Genomic DNA, 23,972 nt, shown 5'->3' on the forward strand with positions numbered 1-23,972 from the left:
CAGTAGAGCCAGGAGTGAGAGCCGCCATGTTGTGTCTGTCTCAGGTTTATCAGCGTCATTGTAGGAAAAGCAGAGAGTGACAGTGGAGTCAGGAGTGAGAGCCGCCATGTTGTGGCTGTCTCCGGTCTATCAGTGTCATTGTGAGAAGAACAGAGAGCGACAGTGGAGTCAGGAGTGAGAGCCGCCATGTTGTGGATGGCTCATGTCTATCAGCGTCATTGTAGGAAGAGCAGAGAGTTACAGTAGAGCCAGGAGTGGGAGCCGCCATGTTGTGTCTGTCTCAGGTCTATCAGCGTCATTGTAGGAAAAGCAGAGAGTGACAGTGGAGTCAGGAGTGAGAGCCGCCATGTTGTGGCTGTCTCTGGTCTATCAGTGTCATTGTGAGAAGAGCAGAGAGCGACAGTGGAGTCAGGAGTGAGAGCCACCATGTTGTGGATGGCTCAGGTCTATCAGCGTCATTGTAGGAAGAGCAGAGAGTGACAGTGGAGTCAGGAGTGAGAGCCGCCATGTTGTGGATGGCTCAGGTCTATCAGCGTCATTGTGGGAAGAGCAGAGAGTGACAGTAGAGCCAGGAGTGGGAGCCGCCATGTTGTGTCTGTCTCAGGTCTATCAGCGTCAATGTAGGAAAAGCAGAGAGTGACAGTGGAGTCAGGAGTGAGAGCCGCCATGTTGTGGCTGTCTCCGGTCTATCAGCGTCATTGTAGGAAGAGCAGAGTGTGACAGTAGAGTCGGGAGAGAGAGCCGCCATGTTGTGGCTGTCTCAGGTCTAGCAGCGTCATTGTAGGAAGAGCAGAGAGTGATAGAAGAGCCAGGACTGAGAGCCGCCATGTTGTGGATGTCTCAGGTCTATCAGCGTCATTGTAGGAAGAGCAGAGAGTGACAGTGGATTCAGGAGTGAGAGCCGCCATGTTGTGGCTGTCTCCGGTCTATCAGCGTCATTGTAGGAAGAGCAGAGTGTGACAGTAGAGTCGGGAGAGAGAGCCGCCATGTTGTGGCTGTCTCAGGTCTAGCAGCGTCATTGTAGGAAGAGCAGAAAGTGATAGAAGAGCCAGGACTGAGAGCCGCCATGTTGTGGCTGTCTCAGGTCTATCAGCGTCATTGTAGGAAGAGCAGAGAGTGACAGTGAAGCCAGGAGTGAGAGCCACCATGTTGCGGCTGTCTCAGGTCTATCAGCGTCATTGTAGGAAGAGCAGAGAGTGACAGTGCAGTCAGGAGTGAGAGCCGCCATGTTGTGGCTGTCTCAGGTATATCAGCGTCATTGTGGGAAGAGCAGAGAGCGACAGTAGAGTCGGGAGAGAGAGCCGCCATGTTGTGGCTGTCTCAGGTCTAGCAGCGTCATTGTGAGAAGAGCAGAGAGTGACAGTAGAGCCCGGAGTGAGAGCCGCCATGTTGTGGCTGTCTCAGGTCTATCAGCGTCATTGTAGGAAGAGCAGAGAGTGACAGTGGAGCCAGGAGTCGGAGCCACCATGTTGTGTCTGTCTCCAGTCTATCAGTGTCATTGTGAGAAGAGTAGAGAGCGACAGTGGAGTCAAGAGTGAGAGCCGCCATGTTGTGGATGGCTCAGGTCTATCAGCGTCATTGTAGGAAGAGCAGAGAGTTACAGTAGAGACAGGAGTGGGAGCCGCCATGTTGTGGCTGTCTCTGGTCTATCAGCGTCATTGTAGGAAGAGCAGAGAGTGACAGTGCAGTCAGGAGTGAGAGCCGCCATGTTGTGTCTGTCTCCGGTCTATCAGTGTCATTGTGAGAAGAGTAGAGAGCGACAGTGGAGTCAGGAGTGAGAGCCGCCATGTTGTGGATGGCTCAGGTCTATCAGCGTCATTGTAGGAAGAGCAGAGAGTTACAGTGGAGCCAGGAGTGGGAGCCACCATGTTGTGGCTGTCTCAGGTCTATCAATGTCATTGTGAGAAGAGCAGAGAGTGACAGTGGAGCCAGGAGTGAGAGCCGCCATGTTGTGGCTGTATCAGGTCTATCAGCGTCATTGTGAGAAGAGCAGAGAGCGACAGTGGAGCCAGGAATGAGAGCCGTCATGCTGTGGCTGTCTCAGGTCTATCGGCGTCATTGTAGGAAGAGCAGAGAGTGACAGTGGAGTCAGGAGTGAGAGCCGCCATGTTGTGGCTGTCTCAGGTCTATCGGCGTCATTGTAGGAAGAGCAGAGAGTGACAGTAGAGCCAGGAGTGAGAGCCGCCATGTTGTGGCTGTCTCCGGTATATCAGCGTCATTGTAGGAAGAGCAGAGAGTGACAGTAGAGCCAGGAGTGAGAGCCGCCATGTTGTGGCTGTCTCCGGTATATCAGCGTCATTGTAGGAAAAGCAGAGAGTGACAGTGGAGTCAGGAGTGAGAGCCGCCATGTTGTGGCTGTCTCAGGTCTATCGGCGTCATTGTAGGAAGAGCAGAGAGTAACAGTAGAGCCAGGAATGAGAGCCGCCATGTTGTGGCTGTATCAGATCTATCAGCGTCATTGTGGGAAGAGCAGAGAGTGACAGTAGAGCCAGGAGTGAGAGCCGCCATGTAGTGTCTGTCTCAGGTTTATCAGCGTCATTGTAGGAAAAGCAGAGAGTGACAGTGGAGTCAGGAGTGAGAGCCGCCATGTTGTGGCTGTCTCCGGTCTATCAGTGTCATTGTGAGAAGAACAGAGAGCGACAGTGGAGTCAGGAGTGAGAGCCGCCATGTTGTGGATGGCTCATGTCTATCAGCGTCATTGTAGGAAGAGCAGAGAGTTACAGTAGAGCCAGGAGTGGGAGCCGCCATGTTGTGTCTGTCTCAGGTCTATCAGCGTCATTATAGGAAAAGCAGAGAGTGACAGTGGAGTCAGGAGTGAGAGCCGCCATGTTGTGGCTGTCTCTGGTCTATCAGTGTCATTGTGAGAAGAGCAGAGAGCGACAGTGGAGTCAGGAGTGAGAGCCGCCATGTTGTGGATGGCTCCGGTCTATCAGCGTCATTGTAGGAAGAGCAGAGAGTGACAGTGGAGTCAGGAGTGAGAGCCGCCATGTTGTGGATGGCTCAGGTCTATCAGCGTCATTGTGGGAAGAGCAGAGAGTGACAGTAGAGCCAGGAGTGGGAGCCGCCATGTTGTGTCTGTCTCAGGTCTATCAGCGTCAATGTAGGAAAAGCAGAGAGTGACAGTGGAGTCAGGAGTGAGAGCCGCCATGTTGTGGCTGTCTCCGGTCTATCAGCGTCATTGTAGGAAGAGCAGAGTGTGACAGTAGAGTCGGGAGAGAGAGCCGCCATGTTGTGGCTGTCTCAGGTCTAGCAGCGTCATTGTAGGAAGAGCAGAGAGTGATAGAAGAGCCAGGACTGAGAGCCGCCATGTTGTGGATGTCTCAGGTCTATCAGCGTCATTGTAGGAAGAGAAGAGAGCAACAGTAGAATCAAGAGTGAGAGCCGCCATGTTGTGGATGGCTCAGGTCTCTCAGCGTCATTGTGGGAAGAGGAGAGAGTAACAGTGGAGCCAGGAGTCGGAGCCACCATGTTGTAGCTGGCTCAGGTCTAGCAGAGTCATTGTAGGAAGAGCAGAGAGTGATAGAAGAGCCAGGACTGAGAGCCGCCATGTTGTGGATGTCTCAGGTCTATCAGCGTCATTGTAGGAAGAGAAGAGAGCAACAGTAGAGTCAAGAGTGAGAGCCGCCATGTTGTGGATGGCTCAGGTCTCTCAGCGTCATTGTGGGAAGAGAAGAGAGTAACAGTGGAGCCAGGAGTCGGAGCCACCATGTTGTAGCTGGCTCAGGTCTATCAGCGTCATTGTGGGAAGAGCAGAGAGTGACAGTGCAGCCAGGAGTGAGAGCCGCCATGTTGTTGCTGTCTCCGGTATATCAGCGTCATTGTAGGAAAAGCAGAGAGTGACAGTGGAGTCAGGAGTGAGAGCCGCCATGTTTTGACTGTCTCAGGTTCATCAGCGTCATTGTAGGAAGAGCAGAGAGTGACAGTAGAGCCAGGAGTGAGAGCTGCCATGTTGTGGCTGGCTCAGGTCGAATCAGCGTCATTGTGGGAAGAGCAGAGAGTGACAGTAGAGCCAGGAGTAAGAGCCGCCATGTTGTGGATGGCTCAGGTATATCAGCGTCATTGTGGGAAGAGGAGAGAGTAACAGTGGAGCCAGGAGTTGGAGCCACCATGTTGTAGCTGGCTCAGGTCTATCAGCGTCATTGTAGGAAGAGCAGAGAGTGACAGTGGAGTCAGGAGTGAGAGCCGCCATGTTGTGGCTGTCTCCGGTATATCAGCGTCATTGTGGGAAGAGCAGAGAGTGACAGTAGAGCCAGGAGTGAGAGCCGCCATGTTTTGACTGTCTCAGGTCTATCAGCGTCATTCTAGGAAGAGCAGATAGTAACAGTAGAGCCAGGAATGAGAGCCGCCATGTTGTGGCTGTCCCAGATCTATCAGTGTCATTGTGAGAAGAGCAGAGAGTGACAGTAGAGCCAGGAGTGAGAGCCGCCATGCTGTGGCTGTCTCAGGTCTATCAGCGTCATTGTAGGAAGAGCAGAGAGTGACAGAGGAGTCAGGAGTGAGAGCCGCCATGCTGTGGCTGTCTCAGGTCTATCAGCGTCATTGTAGGAAGAGCAGAGAGTGACAGTAGAGCTAGGAGTGAGAGCCGCCATGTTTTGACTGTCTCAGGTCTATCAGCGTCATTGTAGGAAGAGCAGAGAGTAACAGTAGAGCCAGGAGTGAGAGCCGCCATGTTGTGGCTGTCTCAGATCTATCAGCGTCATTGTAGGAAGAGCAGAGAGTGACAGTAAAGCCAGGAGTGAGAGCCGCCATGTTGTGGCTGTCTCAGATCTATCAGCGTCATTGTAGGAAGAGCAGAGAGTGACAGTAGAGCCAGGAGTGAGAGCCGCCATGTTGTGGCTGTCTCAGGTCTATCGGCGTCATTGTAGGAAGAGCAGAGAGTAACAGTAGAGCCAGGAATGAGAGCCGCCATGTTGTGGCTGTATCAGATCTATCAGCGTCATTGTGGGAAGAGCAGAGAGTGATAGTAGAGCCAGGAGTGAGAGCCGCCATGTTGTGTCTGTCTCAGGTTTATCAGCGTCATTGTAGGAAAAGCAGAGAGTGACAGTGGAGTCAGGAGTGAGAGCCGCCATGTTGTGGCTGTCTCCGGTCTATCAGTGTCATTGTGAGAAGAACAGAGAGCGACAGTGGAGTCAGGAGTGAGAGCCGCCATGTTGTGGATGGCTCAGGTCTATCAGCGTCATTGTAGGAAGAGCAGAGAGTTACAGTAGAGACAGGAGTGGGAGCCGCCATGTTGTGTCTGTCTCAGGTCTATCAGCGTCATTGTAGGAAAAGCAGAGAGTGACAGTGGAGTCAGGAGTGAGAGCCGCCATGTTGTGGCTGTCTCTGCTCTATCAGTGTCATTGTGAGAAGAGCAGAGAGCGACAGTGGAGTCAGGAGTGAGAGCCGCCATGTTGTGGATGGCTCAGGTCTATCAGCGTCATTGTAGGAAGAGCAGAGAGTGACAGTGGAGTCAGGAGTGAGAGCCGCCATGTTGTGGATGGCTCAGGTCTATCAGCGTCATTGTGGGAAGAGCAGAGAGTGACAGTAGAGCCAGGAGTGGGAGCCGCCATGTTGTGTCTGTCTCAGGTCTATCAGCGTCAATGTAGGAAAAGCAGAGAGTGACAGTGGAGTCAGGAGTGAGAGCCGCCATGTTGTGGCTGTCTCCGGTCTATCAGCGTCATTGTAGGAAGAGCAGAGTGTGACAGTAGAGCTAGGAGTGAGAGCCGCCATGTTTTGACTGTCTCAGGTCTATCAGCGTCATTGTAGGAAGAGCAGAGAGTAACAGTAGAGCCAGGAGTGAGAGCCGCCATGTTGTGGCTGTCTCAGATCTATCAGCGTCATTGTAGGAAGAGCAGAGAGTGACAGTAAAGCCAGGAGTGAGAGCCGCCATGTTGTGGCTGTCTCAGATCTATCAGCGTCATTGTAGGAAGAGCAGAGAGTGACAGTAGAGCCAGGAGTGAGAGCCGCCATGTTGTGGCTGTCTCAGGTCTATCGGCGTCATTGTAGGAAGAGCAGAGAGTAACAGTAGAGCCAGGAATGAGAGCCGCCATGTTGTGGCTGTATCAGATCTATCAGCGTCATTGTGGGAAGAGCAGAGAGTGATAGTAGAGCCAGGAGTGAGAGCCGCCATGTTGTGTCTGTCTCAGGTTTATCAGCGTCATTGTAGGAAAAGCAGAGAGTGACAGTGGAGTCAGGAGTGAGAGCCGCCATGTTGTGGCTGTCTCCGGTCTATCAGTGTCATTGTGAGAAGAACAGAGAGCGACAGTGGAGTCAGGAGTGAGAGCCGCCATGTTGTGGATGGCTCAGGTCTATCAGCGTCATTGTAGGAAGAGCAGAGAGTTACAGTAGAGACAGGAGTGGGAGCCGCCATGTTGTGTCTGTCTCAGGTCTATCAGCGTCATTGTAGGAAAAGCAGAGAGTGACAGTGGAGTCAGGAGTGAGAGCCGCCATGTTGTGGCTGTCTCTGCTCTATCAGTGTCATTGTGAGAAGAGCAGAGAGCGACAGTGGAGTCAGGAGTGAGAGCCGCCATGTTGTGGATGGCTCAGGTCTATCAGCGTCATTGTAGGAAGAGCAGAGAGTGACAGTGGAGTCAGGAGTGAGAGCCGCCATGTTGTGGATGGCTCAGGTCTATCAGCGTCATTGTGGGAAGAGCAGAGAGTGACAGTAGAGCCAGGAGTGGGAGCCGCCATGTTGTGTCTGTCTCAGGTCTATCAGCGTCAATGTAGGAAAAGCAGAGAGTGACAGTGGAGTCAGGAGTGAGAGCCGCCATGTTGTGGCTGTCTCCGGTCTATCAGCGTCATTGTAGGAAGAGCAGAGTATGACAGTAGAGTCGGGAGAGAGAGCCGCCATGTTGTGGCTGTCTCAGGTCTAGCAGCGTCATTGTAGGAAGAGCAGAGAGTGATAGAAGAGCCAGGACTGAGAGCCGCCATGTTGTGTATGTCTCAGGTCTATCAGCGTCATTGTAGGAAGAGAAGAGAGCAACAGTAGAGTCAAGAGTGAGAGCCGCCATGTTGTGGATGGCTCAGGTCTCTCAGCGTCATTGTGGGAAGAGGAGAGAGTAACAGTGGAGCCAGGAGTCGGAGCCACCATGTTGTAGCTGGCTCAGGTCTAGCAGAGTCATTGTAGGAAGAGCAGAGAGTGATAGAAGAGCCAGGACTGAGAGCCGCCATGTTGTGGATGTCTCAGGTCTATCAGCGTCATTGTAGGAAGAGAAGAGAGCAACAGTAGAGTCAAGAGTGAGAGCCGCCATGTTGTGGATGGCTCCGGTCTCTCAGCGTCATTGTGGGAAGAGCAGAGAGTAACAGTGGAGCCAGGAGTGAGAGCCGCCATGTTGTGTCTGTCTCCGGTCTATCAGCGTCATTGTAGGAAGAGCAGAGAGTGACAGTGGAGCCAGGAGTGAGAGCCGCCATGTTGTTGCTGTCTACGGTATATCAGCGTCATTGTAGGAAAAGCAGAGAGTGACAGTGGAGACAGGAGTGAGAGCCGCCATGTTTTGACTGTCTCAGGTCCATCAGCGTCATTGTAGGAAGAGCAGAGAGTGACAGTAGAGCCAGGAGTGAGAGCTGCCATGTTGTGGCTGGCTCAGGTCGAATCAGCGTCATTGTGGGAAGAGCAGAGAGTGACAGTAGAGCCAGGAGTGAGAGCCGCCATGTTGTGGATGGCTCAGGTATATCAGCGTCATTGTGGGAAGAGGAGAGAGTAACAGTGGAGCCAGGAGTCGGAGCCACCATGTTGTAGCTGGCTCAGGTCTATCAGCGTCATTGTAGGAAGAGCAGAGAGTGACAGTGGAGTCAGGAGTGAGAGCCGCCATGTTGTGGCTGTCTCCGGTATATCAGCGTCATTGTGGGAAGAGCAGAGAGTGACAGTAGAGCCAGGAGTGAGAGCCGCCATGTTTTGACTGTCTCAGGTCTATCAGCGTCATTCTAGGAAGAGCTGAGAGTAACAGTAGAGCCAGGAGTGAGAGCCGCCATGTTGTGGCTGTATCAGATCTATCAGTGTCATTGTAGGAAAAGCAGAGAGTGACAGTGGAGTCAGGAGTGAGAGCCGCCATGTTGTGGCTGTCTCCGGTCTATCAGCGTCATTGTAGGAAGAGCAGAGAGTGACAGTAGAGCCAGGAGTGAGAGCCGCCATGCTGTGGCTGTCTCAGGTCTATCAGCGTCATTGTAGGAAGAGCAGAGAGTGACAGTAGAGCCAGGAGTGAGAGCCGCCATGTTGTGGATGGCTCAGGTATATCAGCGTCATTGTGGGAAGAGGAGAGAGTAACAGTGGAGCCAGGAGTCGGAGCCACCATGTTGTAGCTGGCTCAGGTCTATCAGCGTCATTGTAGGAAGAGCAGAGAGTGACAGTGGAGTCAGGAGTGAGAGCCGCCATGTTGTGGCTGTCTCCGGTATATCAGCGTCATTGTGGGAAGAGCAGAGAGTGACAGTAGAGCCAGGAGTGAGAGCCGCCATGTTTTGACTGTCTCAGGTCTATCAGCGTCATTCTAGGAAGAGCAGAGAGTAACAGTAGAGCCAGGAGTGAGAGCCGCCATGTTGTGGCTGTATCAGATCTATCAGTGTCATTGTAGGAAAAGCAGAGAGTGACAGTGGAGTCAGGAGTGAGAGCCGCCATGTTGTGGCTGTCTCCGGTCTATCAGCGTCATTGTAGGAAGAGCAGAGAGTGACAGTAGAGCCAGGAGTGAGAGCCGCCATGCTGTGGCTGTCTCAGGTCTATCAGCGTCATTGTAGGAAGAGCAGAGAGTGACAGTAGAGCCAGGAGTGAGAGCCGCCATGCTGTGGCTGTCTCAGGTCTATCAGCGTCATTGTAGGAAGAGCAGAGAGTGACAGTGGAGTCAGGAGTGAGAGCCGCCATGTTGTGGCTGTCTCAGGTCTATCAGCGTCATTGTAGGAAGAGCAGAGAGTGACAGTGGAGTCAGGAGTGAGAGCCGCCATGCTGTGGCTGTCTCAGGTCTATCAGCGTCATTGTAGGAAGAGCAGAGAGTGACAGTAGAGCTAGGAGTGAGAGCCGCCATGTTTTGACTGTCTCAGGTCTATCAGCGTCATTCTAGGAAGAGCAGAGAGTAACAGTAGAGCCAGGAGTGAGAGCCGCCATGTTGTGGCTGGCTCAGGTCTATCAGCGTCATTGTAGGAAGAGCAGAGAGTGACAGTAGAGCCAGGAGTGAGAGCCGCCATGTTGTGGCTGTCTCAGGTCTATCAGCGTCATTGTAGGAAGAGCAGAGAGTGACAGTAAAGCCAGGAGTGAGAGCCGCCATGTTGTGGCTGTCTCAGGTCTATCAGCGTCATTGTAGGAAGAGCAGAGAGTGACAGTAGAGCCAGGAGTGAGAGCCGCCATGTTGTGGCTGTCTCAGGTCTATCAGCGTCATTGTAGGAAGAGCAGAGAGTGACAGTAGAGCCAGGAGTGAGAGCCGCCATGTTGTGGCTGTCTCAGGTCTATCAGCGTCATTGTAGGAAGAGCAGAGAGTGACAGTAAAGCCAGGAGTGAGAGCCGCCATGTTGTGGCTGTCTCAGGTCTATCAGCGTCATTGTAGGAAGAGCAGAGAGTGACAGTAGAGCCAGGAGTGAGAGCCGCCATGTTGTGGATGGCTCAGATCTATCAGCGTCATTGTAGGAAGAGCAGAGAGTGACAGTGGAGCCAGGAGTGAGAGCTCGAAGATTGGCTATGTAGGGGAACGTGGTCAGAAGACAGACAGGAAGAGGTGGGAGATGTGTCCTCCTGTCGAGTACCTCCTCCTCTGCTGCTATGACAGATTTCAAGCTCTGGTCCATGGTGCGCAGTTCTGCTTCTAGCTCCCTGTACCGACTTGGAAAGGAAAACAGGTGAGAATGTTGCAGTTGGAGTCTGTCCTTCTGATAATGAGATGTTATACTGCTACACATTGAGGGAATGTTACATTCTGCCTGCAATCTTCGTTTCCTTACAATAACCCCAGCTTCAGGTAAATTATCCATCTTCGCTCATGGCTGTTACCAGGGGAATGGAAGACTGATGACTAGGTCATATAGACATGGCTAATTATGAGGTCAACTGAGAAATGCATGTATGATCCCAGATGACATGTATCAGTCTTTTCTGTGTACACCTACTGATAAACACCATTAGGGTAAGTATAGATCTCCAGTCCAGCTGCCAAGTATCACTTATTCTGCCACAAAGCCAGTGTTCCAAGACAATCATCAGGCTAGATGACTGAGAAGCCAGGGCATCGAATTTTACTTTTGGTTATTGTGTTTCCACCGCTACATCTTCCGGGTTATCTCCACCGAACCCTCCTTTAAGATCGCCACTATCTATCATTCTCCTGGCTTGGTTCCCCACCACCAAACTAAGGTTCTTTCCAATGTCAGTCCCACCAACCCTGCTACATACAGACTTCTCTCCTACTCCTCGTTTGGCCTTTCTCAATGGACTTCTTCTCCTCCCCACCACAGCAGTCACTCCTTTGCACTGTCCCTGATTTCAGTAACTCCTCCCTTTCTCCCGCCATAACCTCTGCTCCTCTCCATCTACCAGGCTAAATTCCAACACTAAGTAGGCACATTGCTGTCTCTAGGGGGTGTAGAAATCACCAGGTGTCACCCTCTGAGGGGGTGTCACCCAGCTCCTATTCAGTGACAGGGCGCCGAGTGCTGCACTGTGACATTAGCGTGCACTGCACTGAGGAGGCGCGGGCAGTACAGGGAAAACCCCCGGGGGCAGCCACGCATCTCTCTGATTGCCAGGCACGCCTCCAGCGTACTTTAAATGGGGGCTTGCCACAAGGCCACACCCCTACCAGTAAAACCACATCCTTTTTGGTTGTGTGTGCCGAAGGCAGGGTTAGTTGGTGCAATGGGTGTCACCAACCCCAGTGATGCCACTGAATAGGCGTAATCTTGACGCCTTGACCCAACAACTCCTACTTCACACTGGACTCTTCTCCATCACCTCCCTCTCCTGAGCTAACCGTGGAGCTGCCCATTATCACCTTGCCCTCGCCTCCGCCACGACTTTCACCATCAGTCTACATCAATCCGCATGTCAGCCTTGGCATTCCACTTTAACCGCTATCTCCAACTCTCAATCTGATGAGAATGACAATTTACTGACTTCCGTCCTCCTCTGCCACTATACCTCCACCATGTAATCTCTTTTGCCATTAATACCTCCCCCAAACCTTGTCTTTCTCCCTTCCTGTTCTAGTGACTGGCATCCATGCCTCTCTCCACGTGCCCTCTTGTCCCATTTTCTGCTCCCACCTTGCTCCTCTTGTTAAGCTATATACAAATGGATGAGGAGTTTGTATGTGCTCCCGTTGTGTCTGCATTGGTTTTCTCTGGGTTTTCTTGTATCCTCCCACACTCCAAATATATACTAGTAGGATAACTGGCTCCCTAGTGTGTATGTGGTAGGGAATATAGAGTGTAAGCTCCACTGGCAGGGGCTGATGCCAATGGCCAAATATCCTCTGTACAGCGCTGCAGAATATGTGGGCGCTATATAATAACTGGTCATTAGCAAATAAATAATAAGCAGAGAGTAATAAAAGCCTTTTTCCTGTTCTTGAGATGGAGCTGACAAAGGAAGACCTCTGGTGTTCCTGTCCTTGGTGAGTATTCGGTAACTAGCAAGCAACAGGGAGGTTATCACCGGTGAGCCTTGGCTACAGCCACCGATACCCGGCAATGGTCACCACCGAATGCCTGGCTCTGCCCTTATTACATCTGTCGTAAATCAATTTCAAACTATTCTCCCAATGATAAATAGGCCCGTCATCTCTGAAAGCCAGCTATGTGTTATCGCTCTTAGTTACAGTTCCTCTGTGCAGGTAGGTTACATTGGGTGCACATGGTAAAACCATACTCACCTCTCAGCAACCTCTGCTCTCTCCTCAGATCGCTCTAGTTCCCCCTCAAGAACGACCAGTTTGCGGGCCACCTGTTGCATACGAGAGAACACACGTGCATGTTGGAACCATCTCAGAAAATACCAGACCTAGGGGTCAATCCTACTGTCCGAAAATATGGCGGGTGTGAGTCAGCGGGAGTCAGCACGACAAGAGCCGCGCTTTACGGCAGCCGGAACCTGCACAAAACCACAGCTCCATAGGGCTGAAATCGGGACACGGGGGGGTTCGAGATGCGTTGCCGATCTGGCATCTAAACGCCACGGCAATGTGTACCCTTCGCCCAGGATTGGACTGACCCCATAAATTTTAGGATCGTGAAACAACCAAATCCACAGATGTGTTATGGAAGTATACAGGGCAGTACAGAGATATCTGAGGGGTATGATGGTACATGTAGTATCAGGTAACGATATAAAAGACACTTGTTAAGAGACAAGTACAGAGGTGTGAGAGGAACATGCTGGACAGGTAAGAGACAGGTATAGAGGTGCGTGAGGAACATGCTAGACAGGTAATAGACAGGGTGAGAAACATGCTGGACAGGTAAGAGACAGGTATAGAGGTGTGTGAGGAACATGCTGGACAGGTAAGAGACAGGTATACAGGTGTGTGAGGAACATGCTGGACAGGTAAGAGACAGGTATACAGGTGTGAGGAACATGCTAGACAGGAAAGAGACAGGTATACAGGTGTGAGGAACATGCTAGACAGGAAAGAGACAGGTATACAGGTGTGAGGAACATGCTGGACAGGAAAGAGACAGGTATACAGGTGTGGGGAACATGCTGGACAGGAATTAGACAGGTATACAGGTGTGTGTGAGGAACATGCTGGACAGGTAATAGACAGGTATACAGGTGTGTGAGGAACATGCTGGACAGGTAATAGAAAGGTATACAGGTGTGTGAGGAACATGCTGGACAGGTAATAGACAGGTATACAGGTGTGAGGAACATGCTAGACAGGTAAGAGACAGGTATACAGGTGTGAGAGGAACATGCTGGACAGGTAATGGACAGGTATACAGGTGTGTGAGGAACATGCTGGACAGGTAAGAGACAGGTATATAGGTGTGAGGGACATGCTGGACAGGTAATAGAAAGGTATACAGGTGTGAGGAACATGCTGGACAGGTAAGAGACAGGTATACAGGTGTGAGGAACATGCTGGACAAGTAAGAGACAGGTATACAGGTGTGAGGAACATGCTGGACAGGTAAGAGACAGGTATACAGGTGTGAGGAACATGCTGGACAGGTAATAGACAGGTATACAGGTGTGAGGAACATGCTGGATAGGTAAGAGACAGGTATACAGGTGTGTGAGGAACATGCTGGACAGGTAAGAGACAGGTATACAGGTGTGAGGAACATGCTGGACAGGTAAGAGACAGGTATACAGGTGTTAGGAACATGTTGGACAGGTAATAGACAGGTATACAGGTGTGAGGAACATGCTGGACAGGAAATAGACAGGTATACAGGTGTGAGGAACATGCTGGACAGGTAAGAGACAGGTATAGAGGTGTGAGGAACATGCTGGACAGGTAAGAGACAGGTATACAGGTGTGAGGAACATGCTGGACAGGTAATAGACAGGTATACAGGTGTGTGAGGAACATGCTGGACAGGTAAGAGACAGGTATACAGGTGTGAGGAACATGCTGGACAGGTAAGAGACAGTATACAGGTGTGAGGAACATGCTGGACAGGTAAGAGACAGGTATAGAGGTGTGAGGAACATACTGGACAGGTAAGAGACAGGTATACAGGTGTGTGAGGAACATGCTGGACAGGTAAGAGACAGGTATAGAGGTGTGTGAGGAACATGCTGGACAGGTAAGAGACAGGTATACAGGTGTGTGAGGAACATGCTGGACAGGTAAGAGACAGGTATAGAGGTGTGTGAGGAACATGCTGGACAGGTAAGAGACAGGTATAGAGGTGTGTGAGGAACATGCTGGACAGGTAAGAGACAGGTATACAGGTGTGTGAGGAACATGCTGGACAGGTAAGAGACAGGTATAGAGGTGTGTGAGGAACATGCTGGATAGGTAAGAGACAGGTATAGAGGTGTGTGAGGAACATGCTGGACAGGTAAGAGACAGGTATAGAGGTGTGCGAGGAACATGCTGGACAGGTAAGAGACAGGTATACAGGTGTGAGGAACATGCTGGACAGGTAAGAGACAGGTATAGAGGTGTGAGAGGAACATGCTGGACAGGTAAGAGACAGGTATACAGGTGTGAGAGGAACATGCTGGACAGGTAAGGGACAGGTATAGAGGTGTGAGAGGAACATGCTGGACAGGTAAGAGACAGGTATAGAGGTGTGAGAGGAACATGCTGGACAGGTAAGAAACAGGTATAGAGGTGTGAGAGGAACATGCTGGACAGGTAAGAGACAGGTATACAGGTGTGAGGAACATGCTGGACAGGTAAGAGACAGGTATAGAGGTGTGAGAGGAACATGCTGGACAGGTAAGAGACAGGTATACAGGTGTGAGGAACATGCTGGACAGGTAAGAGACAGGTATAGAGGTGTGAGAGGAACATGCTGGACAGGTAAGAGACAGGTATACAGGTGTGAGGAACATGCTGGACAGGTAAGAGACAGGTATAGAGGTGTGAGGAACATGCTGGACAGGTAAGAGACAGGTATAGAGGTGTGAGAGGAACATGCTGGACAGGTAAGAGACAGGTATAGAGGTGTGAGGAACATGCTGGACAGGTAAGAGACAGGTATACAGGTGTGAGGAACATGCTGGACAGGTAAGAGACAGGTATAGAGGTGTGAGAGGAACATGCTGGACAGGTAAGAGACAGGTATAGAGGTGTGAGGAACATGCTGGACAGGTAAGAGACAGGTATAGAGGTGTGAGGAACATGCTGGACAGGTAAGAGACAGGTATACAGGTGTGAGGAACATGCTGGACAGGTAAGAGACAGGTATACAGGTGTGAGGAACATGCTGGATAGGTAAGAGACAGGTATACAGGTGTGAGGAACATGCTGGACAGGTAAGAGACAGGTATAGAGGTGTGTGAGGAACATGCTGGACAGGTAAGAGACAGGTATACAGGTGTGTGAGGAACATGCTGGACAGATCGGCTTCACCTAACATATGATAACTGTACGGGATACGGTCATTAGGTCGACATGGAAAAAGGTCGACGTGAGTTAAAAAAAGAAAAGAAAACATTTTTTAAAAACTTTTTCATACTTTACGATCCACGTGGACTACGATTGGGAACAGTAACCTGTGATGAGCACAGTGGTAGCGCAGCGAGGCACCTTGCCCGAAGTATGGCGAGCGTAGCGAGGGGACACGGTGCACTAATTGGGGTTCCCGGTCACTTTACAAATAGAATGACACCAAAAAAAGTAAAAAAAACCTAATGTCGACCTTTTTTCACGTCGACCTTGTTCATGTGGACCTAGTGACCATGTTGACCTAATGACTGTGGACCTAATGAGCCATACCCTAAGTGTAGGACTATAAGAACTGACCTCCTCGTATTTCCTGTCGGAGTCCTCGGCCACGTGCTTGGCCTCCTTGAGCTGTAGGTCCTGGTCATGCATCTTCTCCTCGTCCTTGTTGGCTCTGTTCTCAATGACCTTCATTCCTCTGCACAACACAAGTTACTGGTCATGTCCCATCTGATGTCTACACACACAACTGATGACGTAATGCTGGACCTCCAGACAGCGGCCATCTTCCTCACCCTGCACCGTGGGTCACGTATGGTATACACTGACATACTTTCACAGCCCAGATACTTTCCCATTTATTTCAGTGGGGTTCCCAGCATGTGAAATCAATGGGTAATTGTTATTGAGTGCACACTGCGGGTAATTCCAAGTTGATCGCAGCAGGAATATTTATAGCAGTTGGGCAAAACCATGTGCACTGCAGGGGAGGCAGATATAACATGTGCAGAGAGAGATAGATTTGGGTGTGGTGAGTTCAATCTGCAATCTAATTTGCAGTGTAAAAATAAAGCAGCCAGTATTTACCCTGCACAGAAACAAAATAACCCACCCAAATCTAACTCTTTCTGCACATGTTATATCTGCCTCCCCTGCAGTGCACATGGTTTTGCCCAACTGCTAAAAATATTCCTGCTGCGATCAACTTGGAATTACCCCCACTATACCCTATGTCCTGAGTGTTGCCCTGCGACTGAGTAGTCACTACACCCTATGTACTGAGTGATGCCCTGTGACTGAGTGGGCACTACACCCTATGTCCTGAGTGATGCCCTGTGACTGAGTGCGCACTACACCCTATGTCCTGAGTGTTGCCCTGCGACTGAGTAGTCACTACACCCTATGTCCTGAGTGATGCCCTGTGACTGAGTGGGCACTACACCCTATGTCCTGAGTGATGCCCTGTGACTGAGTGGGCACTACACCCTATGTCCTGAGTGATGCCCTGTGACTGAGTGTGCACTACACCCTATGTCCTGAGTGATGCCCTGTGACTGAGTGGGCACTACACCCAATGTCCTGAGTGATGCCCTGTGACTGAGTGGGCACTACACCCTATGTACTGAGTGATGCATTGTGACTGAGTGGGCACTACACCCCATGTCCTGAGTGATGCCCTATGACTGAGTGGGCACAACACCCTATGTCCTGAGTGATGCCCTGTGACTGAGTGGGCACTACGCCCTATGTCCTGAGTGATGCCCTGTGACTGAGTGGGCACTATACCCTATGTACTGAGTGATGCCCTGTGACTGAGTGGGCACTACACCCTATGTCCTGAGTGATGCCCTGTGACTGAGTGGGCACTACACCCAATGTCCTTAGTGATGCCCTGTGACTGAGTGGGCACTACACCCTATGTCCTGAGTGATGCCCTGTGACTGAGTGGGCACTACACCCTATGTCCTGAGTTATGCCCTGTGACTGAGTGGGCACTACACCCGATGTACTGAGTGATGCCCTGTAACTGAGTGGGCACTACACCCTATGTACTGAGTGATGCCCTGTGACTGAGTGGACACAACACCCGATGTACTGAGTGATGCCCTGTGACTCTCGCTCTCATCCACGGCCTGGCATTGGGGCAATGTGTAGACACTCACCTCTCACTCTCATCCACGGCCTGGCATTGGGGCAATGTGTACACACTCACCTCTCTCTCTCATCCACGCCCTGGCATTGGGGCAATGTGTACACACTCACCTCTCGCTCTCATCCACGGCCTGGCATTGGGGCAATGTGTACACACTCACCTCTCGCTCTCATCCACGGCCTGGCATTGGGGCAATGTGTACACACTCACCTCTCACTCTCATCCACGGCCTGGCATTGGGGCAATGTGTACACACTCACCCCTCACTCTCATCCACGGCCTGGCATTGGGGCAATGTGTACACACTCACCTCTCACTCTCATCCACGGCCTGGCATTGGGGCAATGTGTACACACTCACCTCTTTCTCTCATCCACGGCCTGGCATTGGGGCAATGTGTACACACTCACCTCTCACTCTCATCCACGGCCTGGCATTGGGGCAATGTGTACACACTCACCTCTCACTCTCATCCACGCCCTGGCATTGGGGCAATGTGTACACACTCACCTCTCTCTCTCATCCACGGCCTGGCATTGGGGCAATGTGTACACACTCACCTCTCACTCTCATCCACGGCCTGGCATTGGGGCAATGTGTACACACTCACCTCTCTCTCTCGTCCACGGCCTGGCATTGGGGCAATGTGTACACACTCACCTCTCGCTCTCATCCACGGCCTGGCATTGGGGCAATGTGTACACACTCACCTCTCACTCTCATCCACGGCCTGGCATTGGGGCAATGTGTACACACTCACCTCTCACTCTCATCCACGGCCTGGCATTGGGGCAATGTGTACACACTCACCTCTCGCTCTCATCCACGTCCTGGCATTGGGGCAATGTGTACACACTCACCTCTCACTCTCATCCACGGCCTGGCATTGGGACAATGTGTACACACTCACCTCTCGCTCCTATCCACGCTCTGGCATTGGGGCAATGTGTACACACTCACTTCTCTCTCTCATCCACGGTCTGGCATTGGGGCAATGTGTACACACTCACCTCTCGCTCTCATCCACGGACTGGCATTGGGGCAATGTGTACACACTCACCCCTCTCTCTCATCCACACCCTGGCATTGGGGCAATGTGTACACACTCACCTCTCTCTCTCATCCACGGCCTGGCATTGGGGCAATGTGTACACACTCACCTCTCTCTCTCATCCACGGCCTGGTTTTGGGGCAATGTGTACACACTCACCTCTCACTCTCATCCACGCCCTGGCATTGGGGCAATGTGTACACACTCACCCCTCGCTCTCATCCACAGAGTGGCATTGGGGCAATGTGTACACACTCACCTCTCTCTGTCATCCACGGCCTGGCATTGGGGCAATGTGTACACACTCACCTCTCGCTCTCATCCACGGCCTGGCATTGGGGCAATGTGTACACACTCACCTCTCTCTCTCATCCACGGCCTGGCATTGGGGCAATATGTACACACTCACCTCTCACTCTCATCCACGGCCTGGCATTGGGGCAATGTGTACACACTCACCTCTCACTCTCATCCACGGCCTGGCATTGGGGCAATGTGTACACACTCACCCCTCGCTCTCATCCACGGCCTGGCATTGGGGCAATGTGTACACACTCACCTCTCACTCTCATCCACGGCCTGGCATTGGGGCAATGTGTACACACTCACCCCTCGCTCTCATCCACGGCCTGGCATTGGGGCAATGTGTACACACTCACCTCTCACTCTCATCCACGGCCTGGCATTGGGGCAATGTGTACACACTCACCTCTCACTCTCATCCACGGCCTGGCATTGGGGCAATGTGTACACACTCACCTCTCACTCTCATCCACGCCCTGGTATTGGGGCAATGTGTAGTGTTCATTCTAGCACCCTGCAACTTTCAAAATCCGTGCAGTTCCTCTTTCTCACCTGGGGTGTCGCTCCCTGCACTGGTGCTTATCAGCACACTCTGGTCTGTTACTCAGTGCTGTGATACAGACCTGTGTGTGCTGAGAATCACCAGAGCAGAGAGAGACACCCCAGACAGGAAAGAGGAACTGCACAGGATTTGAAAGGTGCAGGGTGCTAGAATGAGCACTAAATGTGTACACACTCACCCCTCGCTCTCATCCACGGCCTGGCATTGGGGCAATGTGTACACACTCACCTCTCACTCTCATCCACGGCCTTCTCAGTCTCCTCCAGCTTCTGCAGAGCAGTTGCCAGACGCTCCTGAGCCCGATCCAACTCCTCTTCCACCAGTTGGATGCGCCTGTTCAGTGATGCCACATCGGATTCAGCCTGAAACACACAGCGAGCACGGAGCAGTCAGACATTCATGTAATAACAGCACTAGCCACTAGGCGGAACTGGACTGGGTTCTCTAAAAATACATGACATGTATAAAATCAGTGCAGTATATAGAGGATATTGTGTATATGACATCACAGTGCAGTATATAGAGGAATAGGATATAAGTGTATATGACATCACAGTGCAGTATATAGAGGAATAGGATATAAGTGTATATGACATCACAGTGCAGTATAGAGAGGAACAGGATATAAGTGAATATGACATCACAGTGCAGTATAGAGAGGAACAGGATATAAGTGCATATGACATCACAGTGCAGTATATAGAGGAATAGGATATAAGTGTATATGACATCACAGTGCAGTATAGAGAGGAACAGGATATAAGTGAATATGACATCACAGTGCAGTATAGAGAGTAACAGGATATAAGTGCATATGACATCACAGTGCAGTATAGAGAGGAACAGGATATAAGTGTATATGACATCACAGTGCAGTATAGAGAGGAACAGGATATAAGTGCATATGACATCACAGTGCAGTATATAGAGGAATAGGATATAAGTGTATATGACATCACAGTGCAGTATAGAGAGGAACAGGATATAAGTGTATATGACATCACAGTGCAGTATAGAGAGGAACAGGATATAAGTGTATATGACATCACAGTGCAGTATATAGAGGAATAGGATATAAGTGTATATAACATCACAGTGCAGTATAGAGAGGAACAGGATATAAGTGAATATGACATCACAGTGCAGTATAGAGAGGAACAGGATATAAGTGCATATGACATCACAGTGCAGTATAGAGAGGAACAGGATATAAGTGTATATGACATCACAGTGCAGTATAGAGAGGAACAGGATATAAGTGCATATGACATCACAGTGCAGTATATAGAGGAATAGGATATAAGTGTATATGACATCACAGTGCAGTATAGAGAGGAACAGGATATAAGTGTATATGACATCACAGTGCAGTATATAGAGAAACAGGATAAAAGTGTATATGACATCACAGTGCAGTATATAGAGGAATAGGATATAAGTACATATGACATCACAGTGCAGTATATAGAGGAACATGATATACAGTAAGTGTATATGACATCACAGTGCAGTATATAGAGGAACAGGATATAAGTGCATATGACATCACAGTGCAGTATATAGAGGAACAGGATATAAGTGTATATGACATCACAGTGCAGTATAGAGAGGAATAGGATATACCGTAAGTGCATATGACATCACAGTGCAGTATAGAGAGGAACAGGATATAAGTGTATATGACATCACAGTGCAGTATAGAGAGGAACAGGATATAAGTGCATATGATATCACAGTGTAGTATAAAGAGGAACAGGATATAAGTGCATATGACATCACAGTGCAGTATATAGAGGAATAGGATATAAGTGTATATGACATCACAGTGCAGTATAAAGAGGAACAGGATATAAGTGTATATGACATCACAGTGCAGTATAGAGAGGAACAGGATATAAGTGAATATGACATCACAGTGCAGTATATAGAGGAATAGGATATAAGTGTATATGACATCACAGTGCAGTATAAAGAGGAACAGGATATAAGTGCATATGACATCACAGTGCAGTATATAGAGGAATAGGATATAAGTGAATATGACATCACAGTGCAGTATAGAGAGTAACAGGATATAAGTGCATATGACATCACAGTGCAGTATATAGAGGAACATGATATAAGTGTATATGACATCACAATGCAGTATATAGAGGTACAGGATATAAGTGTATATGACATCACAGTGCAGTATATAGAGGAATATGATATAAGTGTATATGACATCACAGTGCAGTATAGAGAGGAACAGGATATAAGTGTATATGACATCACAGTGCAGTATAGAGAGGAACAGGATATAAGTGCATATGACATCACAGTGCAGTATATAGAGGAATAGAATATAAGTGTATATGACATCACAGTGCAGTATATAGAGGAACATGTTATACAGTAAGTATATATGACATCAGAGTGCAGTATAGAGAGGAACAGGATATAAGTGTATATGACATCACAGTGCAGTATATAGAGAAACAGGATAAAAGTGTATATGACATCATAGTGCAGTATATAGAGGAATAGGATATTAGTACATATGACATCACAGTGCAGTATATAGAGGAACATGATATACAGTAAGTGTATATGACATCACAGTGCAGTATATAGAGGAACAGGATATAAGTGCATATGACATCACAGTGCAGTATATAGAGGAACAGGATATAAGTGTATATGACATCACAGTGCAGTTTAGAGAGGAATAGGATATACCGTAAGTGTATATGACATCACAGTGCAGTATAGAGAGGAACAGGATATAAGTGTATATGACATCACAGTGCAGTATAGAGAGGAACAGGATATAAGTGCATATGACATCACAGTGCAGTATATAGAGGAATAGGATATAAGTGCATATGACATCACAGTGCAGTATATAGAGGAATAGGATATAAGTGTATATGACATCACAGTGCAGTATAAAGAGGAACAGGATATAAGTGCATATGACATCACAGTGCAGTATATAGAGGAATAGGATATAAGTGTATATGACATCACAGTGCAGTATAGAGAGAAAAAGGATATAAGTGTATATGATATCACAGTGCAGTATATAGAGAAACAGGATATAAGTGCATATGACATCACAGTGCAGTATATAGAGGAACATGATATAAGTGCATATGACATCACAGTGCAATATATAGAGGAACAGGATATAAGTGTATATGACATCACAGTGCAGTATATAGAGGAATAGGATATACTGTAAGTGTATATGACATCACAGTGCAGTATATAGAGGAATAGGATATAAGTGTATATGACATCACAGTGCAGTATATAGAGGATCAGGATATAAGTGTATATGACATCACAGTGCAATATATAGAGGAACAGGATATAAGTGTATATGACATCACAATGCAGTATATAGAGGAACAGGATATAAGTGTATATGACATCACAGTGCAGTATATAGAGGAATATGATATAAGTGTATATGACATCATAGTGCAGTATATAGAGAAACAGGATATAAGTGTATATGACATCACAGTGCAGTATATAGAGGAATATGATATAAGTGTATATGACATCATAGTGCAGTATATAGAGAAACAGGATATAAGTGCATATGAAAGAAATAAGGATCAAATAAGGATTGAGATAAAAAATATGGTAAACAAAGGGGCAGACTAGATGGGCCAAGTGGTTCTTATCTGCCGTCACATTCTATGTTTCTATGACATCACAGTGCAGTATATAGAGGAACAGGATATAAGTGTATATGACACCACAGTGCAGTATATAGAGTAACAGGATATAAGTGTATATGACATCACAGTGAATATATAAAGTGGGAAATATGTTGAGTGCCCTACGTGGATTATTTGCTGAGTGGAAGCTACTGTATACTCTATGTCCTGAGAGGGTAATTTATAATGAGTGAATATTATACCCTATGTCTTGAGTGGGTGACTTACAATGAACCCTTATCTCCTCCCAGTCTTCCAAACCCCGGCGCCTCTTTGCCACTGTCAACTCCCTCCTCTGCCCACCTCCACCTCGTCTCCCCCCCTCACTCCTCTGCCCACCTCCACCTTGTCTCCCCTCCTCTGCCCACCTCCACCTTGTCTCCCCTCCTCCCTCCTCTGCCCACCTCCACCTCGTCTCCCCTCCTCACTCCTCTGCCCACCTCCACCTTGTCTCCCCTCCTCCCTCCTCTGCCCACCTCCACCTCGTCTCCCCTCCTCACTCCTCTGCCCACCTCCACCTCGTCTCCCCCCTCACTCCTCTGCCCACCTCCACCTCGTCTCCCCTCCTCACTCCTCTGCCCACCTCCAACTTGTCTCCCCTCCTCACTCCTCTGCCCACCTCCACCTTGTCTTCCCTCCTCCCTCCTCTGCCCACCTCCACCTCATCTCCCATCCTCAGTCCTCTGCCCACCTCCACATCGTCTCCCCTCCTCACTCCTCTGCCCACCTCCACCTTGTCTCCCCTCCTCTGCCCACCTCCACCTCGTCTCCACTCCTCGCTCCTCTGCCCACCTCCACCTCCTCTCCCCTCCTCACTCCTCTGCCCACCTCCACCTCGTCTCACTCCTCTGCCCACCTCCACCTCGTCTCCCCCCTCACTCCTCTGCCCACCTCCACCTCGTCTCCCCTCCTCACTCCTATGCCCACCTCCACCTCGTCTCCCCACCTCCACCTCGTCTCCCCTCCTCACTCCTCTGCCCACCTCCACCTCGTCTCCCCTCCTCACTCCTCTGCCCACCTCCACCTCGTCTCCCCTCCTCACTCCTCTGCCCACCTCCACCTCATCTCCCCCTCACTCCTCTGCCCACCTCCACCTCGTCTCCCCTCCTCACTCCTCTGCCCACCTCCACCTCGTCTCCCCTCCTCACTCCTCTGCCCACCTCCACCTCGTCTCCCCCCTCGCTCCTCTGCCCACCTCCACCTCGTCTTCCCTCCTCACTCCTCTGCCCACCTCCACCTCGTCTACCCTCCTCACTCCTCTGCCCACCTCCACCTCGTCTCCCCCCTCACTCCTCTGCCCACCTCCACCTCGTCTCCCCTCCTCACTCCTCTGCCCACCTCCACCTCGTCTCCCCTCCTCACTCCTCTGACCACCTCCACCTTGTCTCCCCTCCTCTGCCCA

General features: G+C 50.0%; 1 protein-coding gene across 3 annotated transcripts in view; it reads right to left on the reverse strand.

Moving 5' to 3' along the window:
• The window catches only part of TPM2 (tropomyosin 2), an 80,209-nt gene that overhangs the window by 19,304 nt on the left and 36,933 nt on the right, over window positions 1-23,972 (reverse strand). For 2 of the 3 annotated variants that reach the window (XM_063957471.1, XM_063957470.1), the window contains exons 3-5: window positions 19,089-19,222; window positions 15,372-15,489; window positions 11,823-11,893 (exon numbers count right to left, since the gene is read on the reverse strand). In XM_063957471.1, coding sequence (XP_063813541.1) covers window positions 11,823-11,893; window positions 15,372-15,489; window positions 19,089-19,222 — 323 coding nt within the window. Of the gene's footprint in view, window positions 1-3,523; window positions 9,779-11,822; window positions 11,894-15,371; window positions 15,490-19,088; window positions 19,223-23,972 lie in introns of those variants that run through there. The other variant, XM_063957469.1, reaches the window with a different exon arrangement.

This window comes from Pseudophryne corroboree, chromosome 1 (genome assembly GCF_028390025.1).
Source record: "Pseudophryne corroboree isolate aPseCor3 chromosome 1, aPseCor3.hap2, whole genome shotgun sequence".
Taxonomy (NCBI): Eukaryota; Metazoa; Chordata; class Amphibia; order Anura; family Myobatrachidae; genus Pseudophryne; species Pseudophryne corroboree.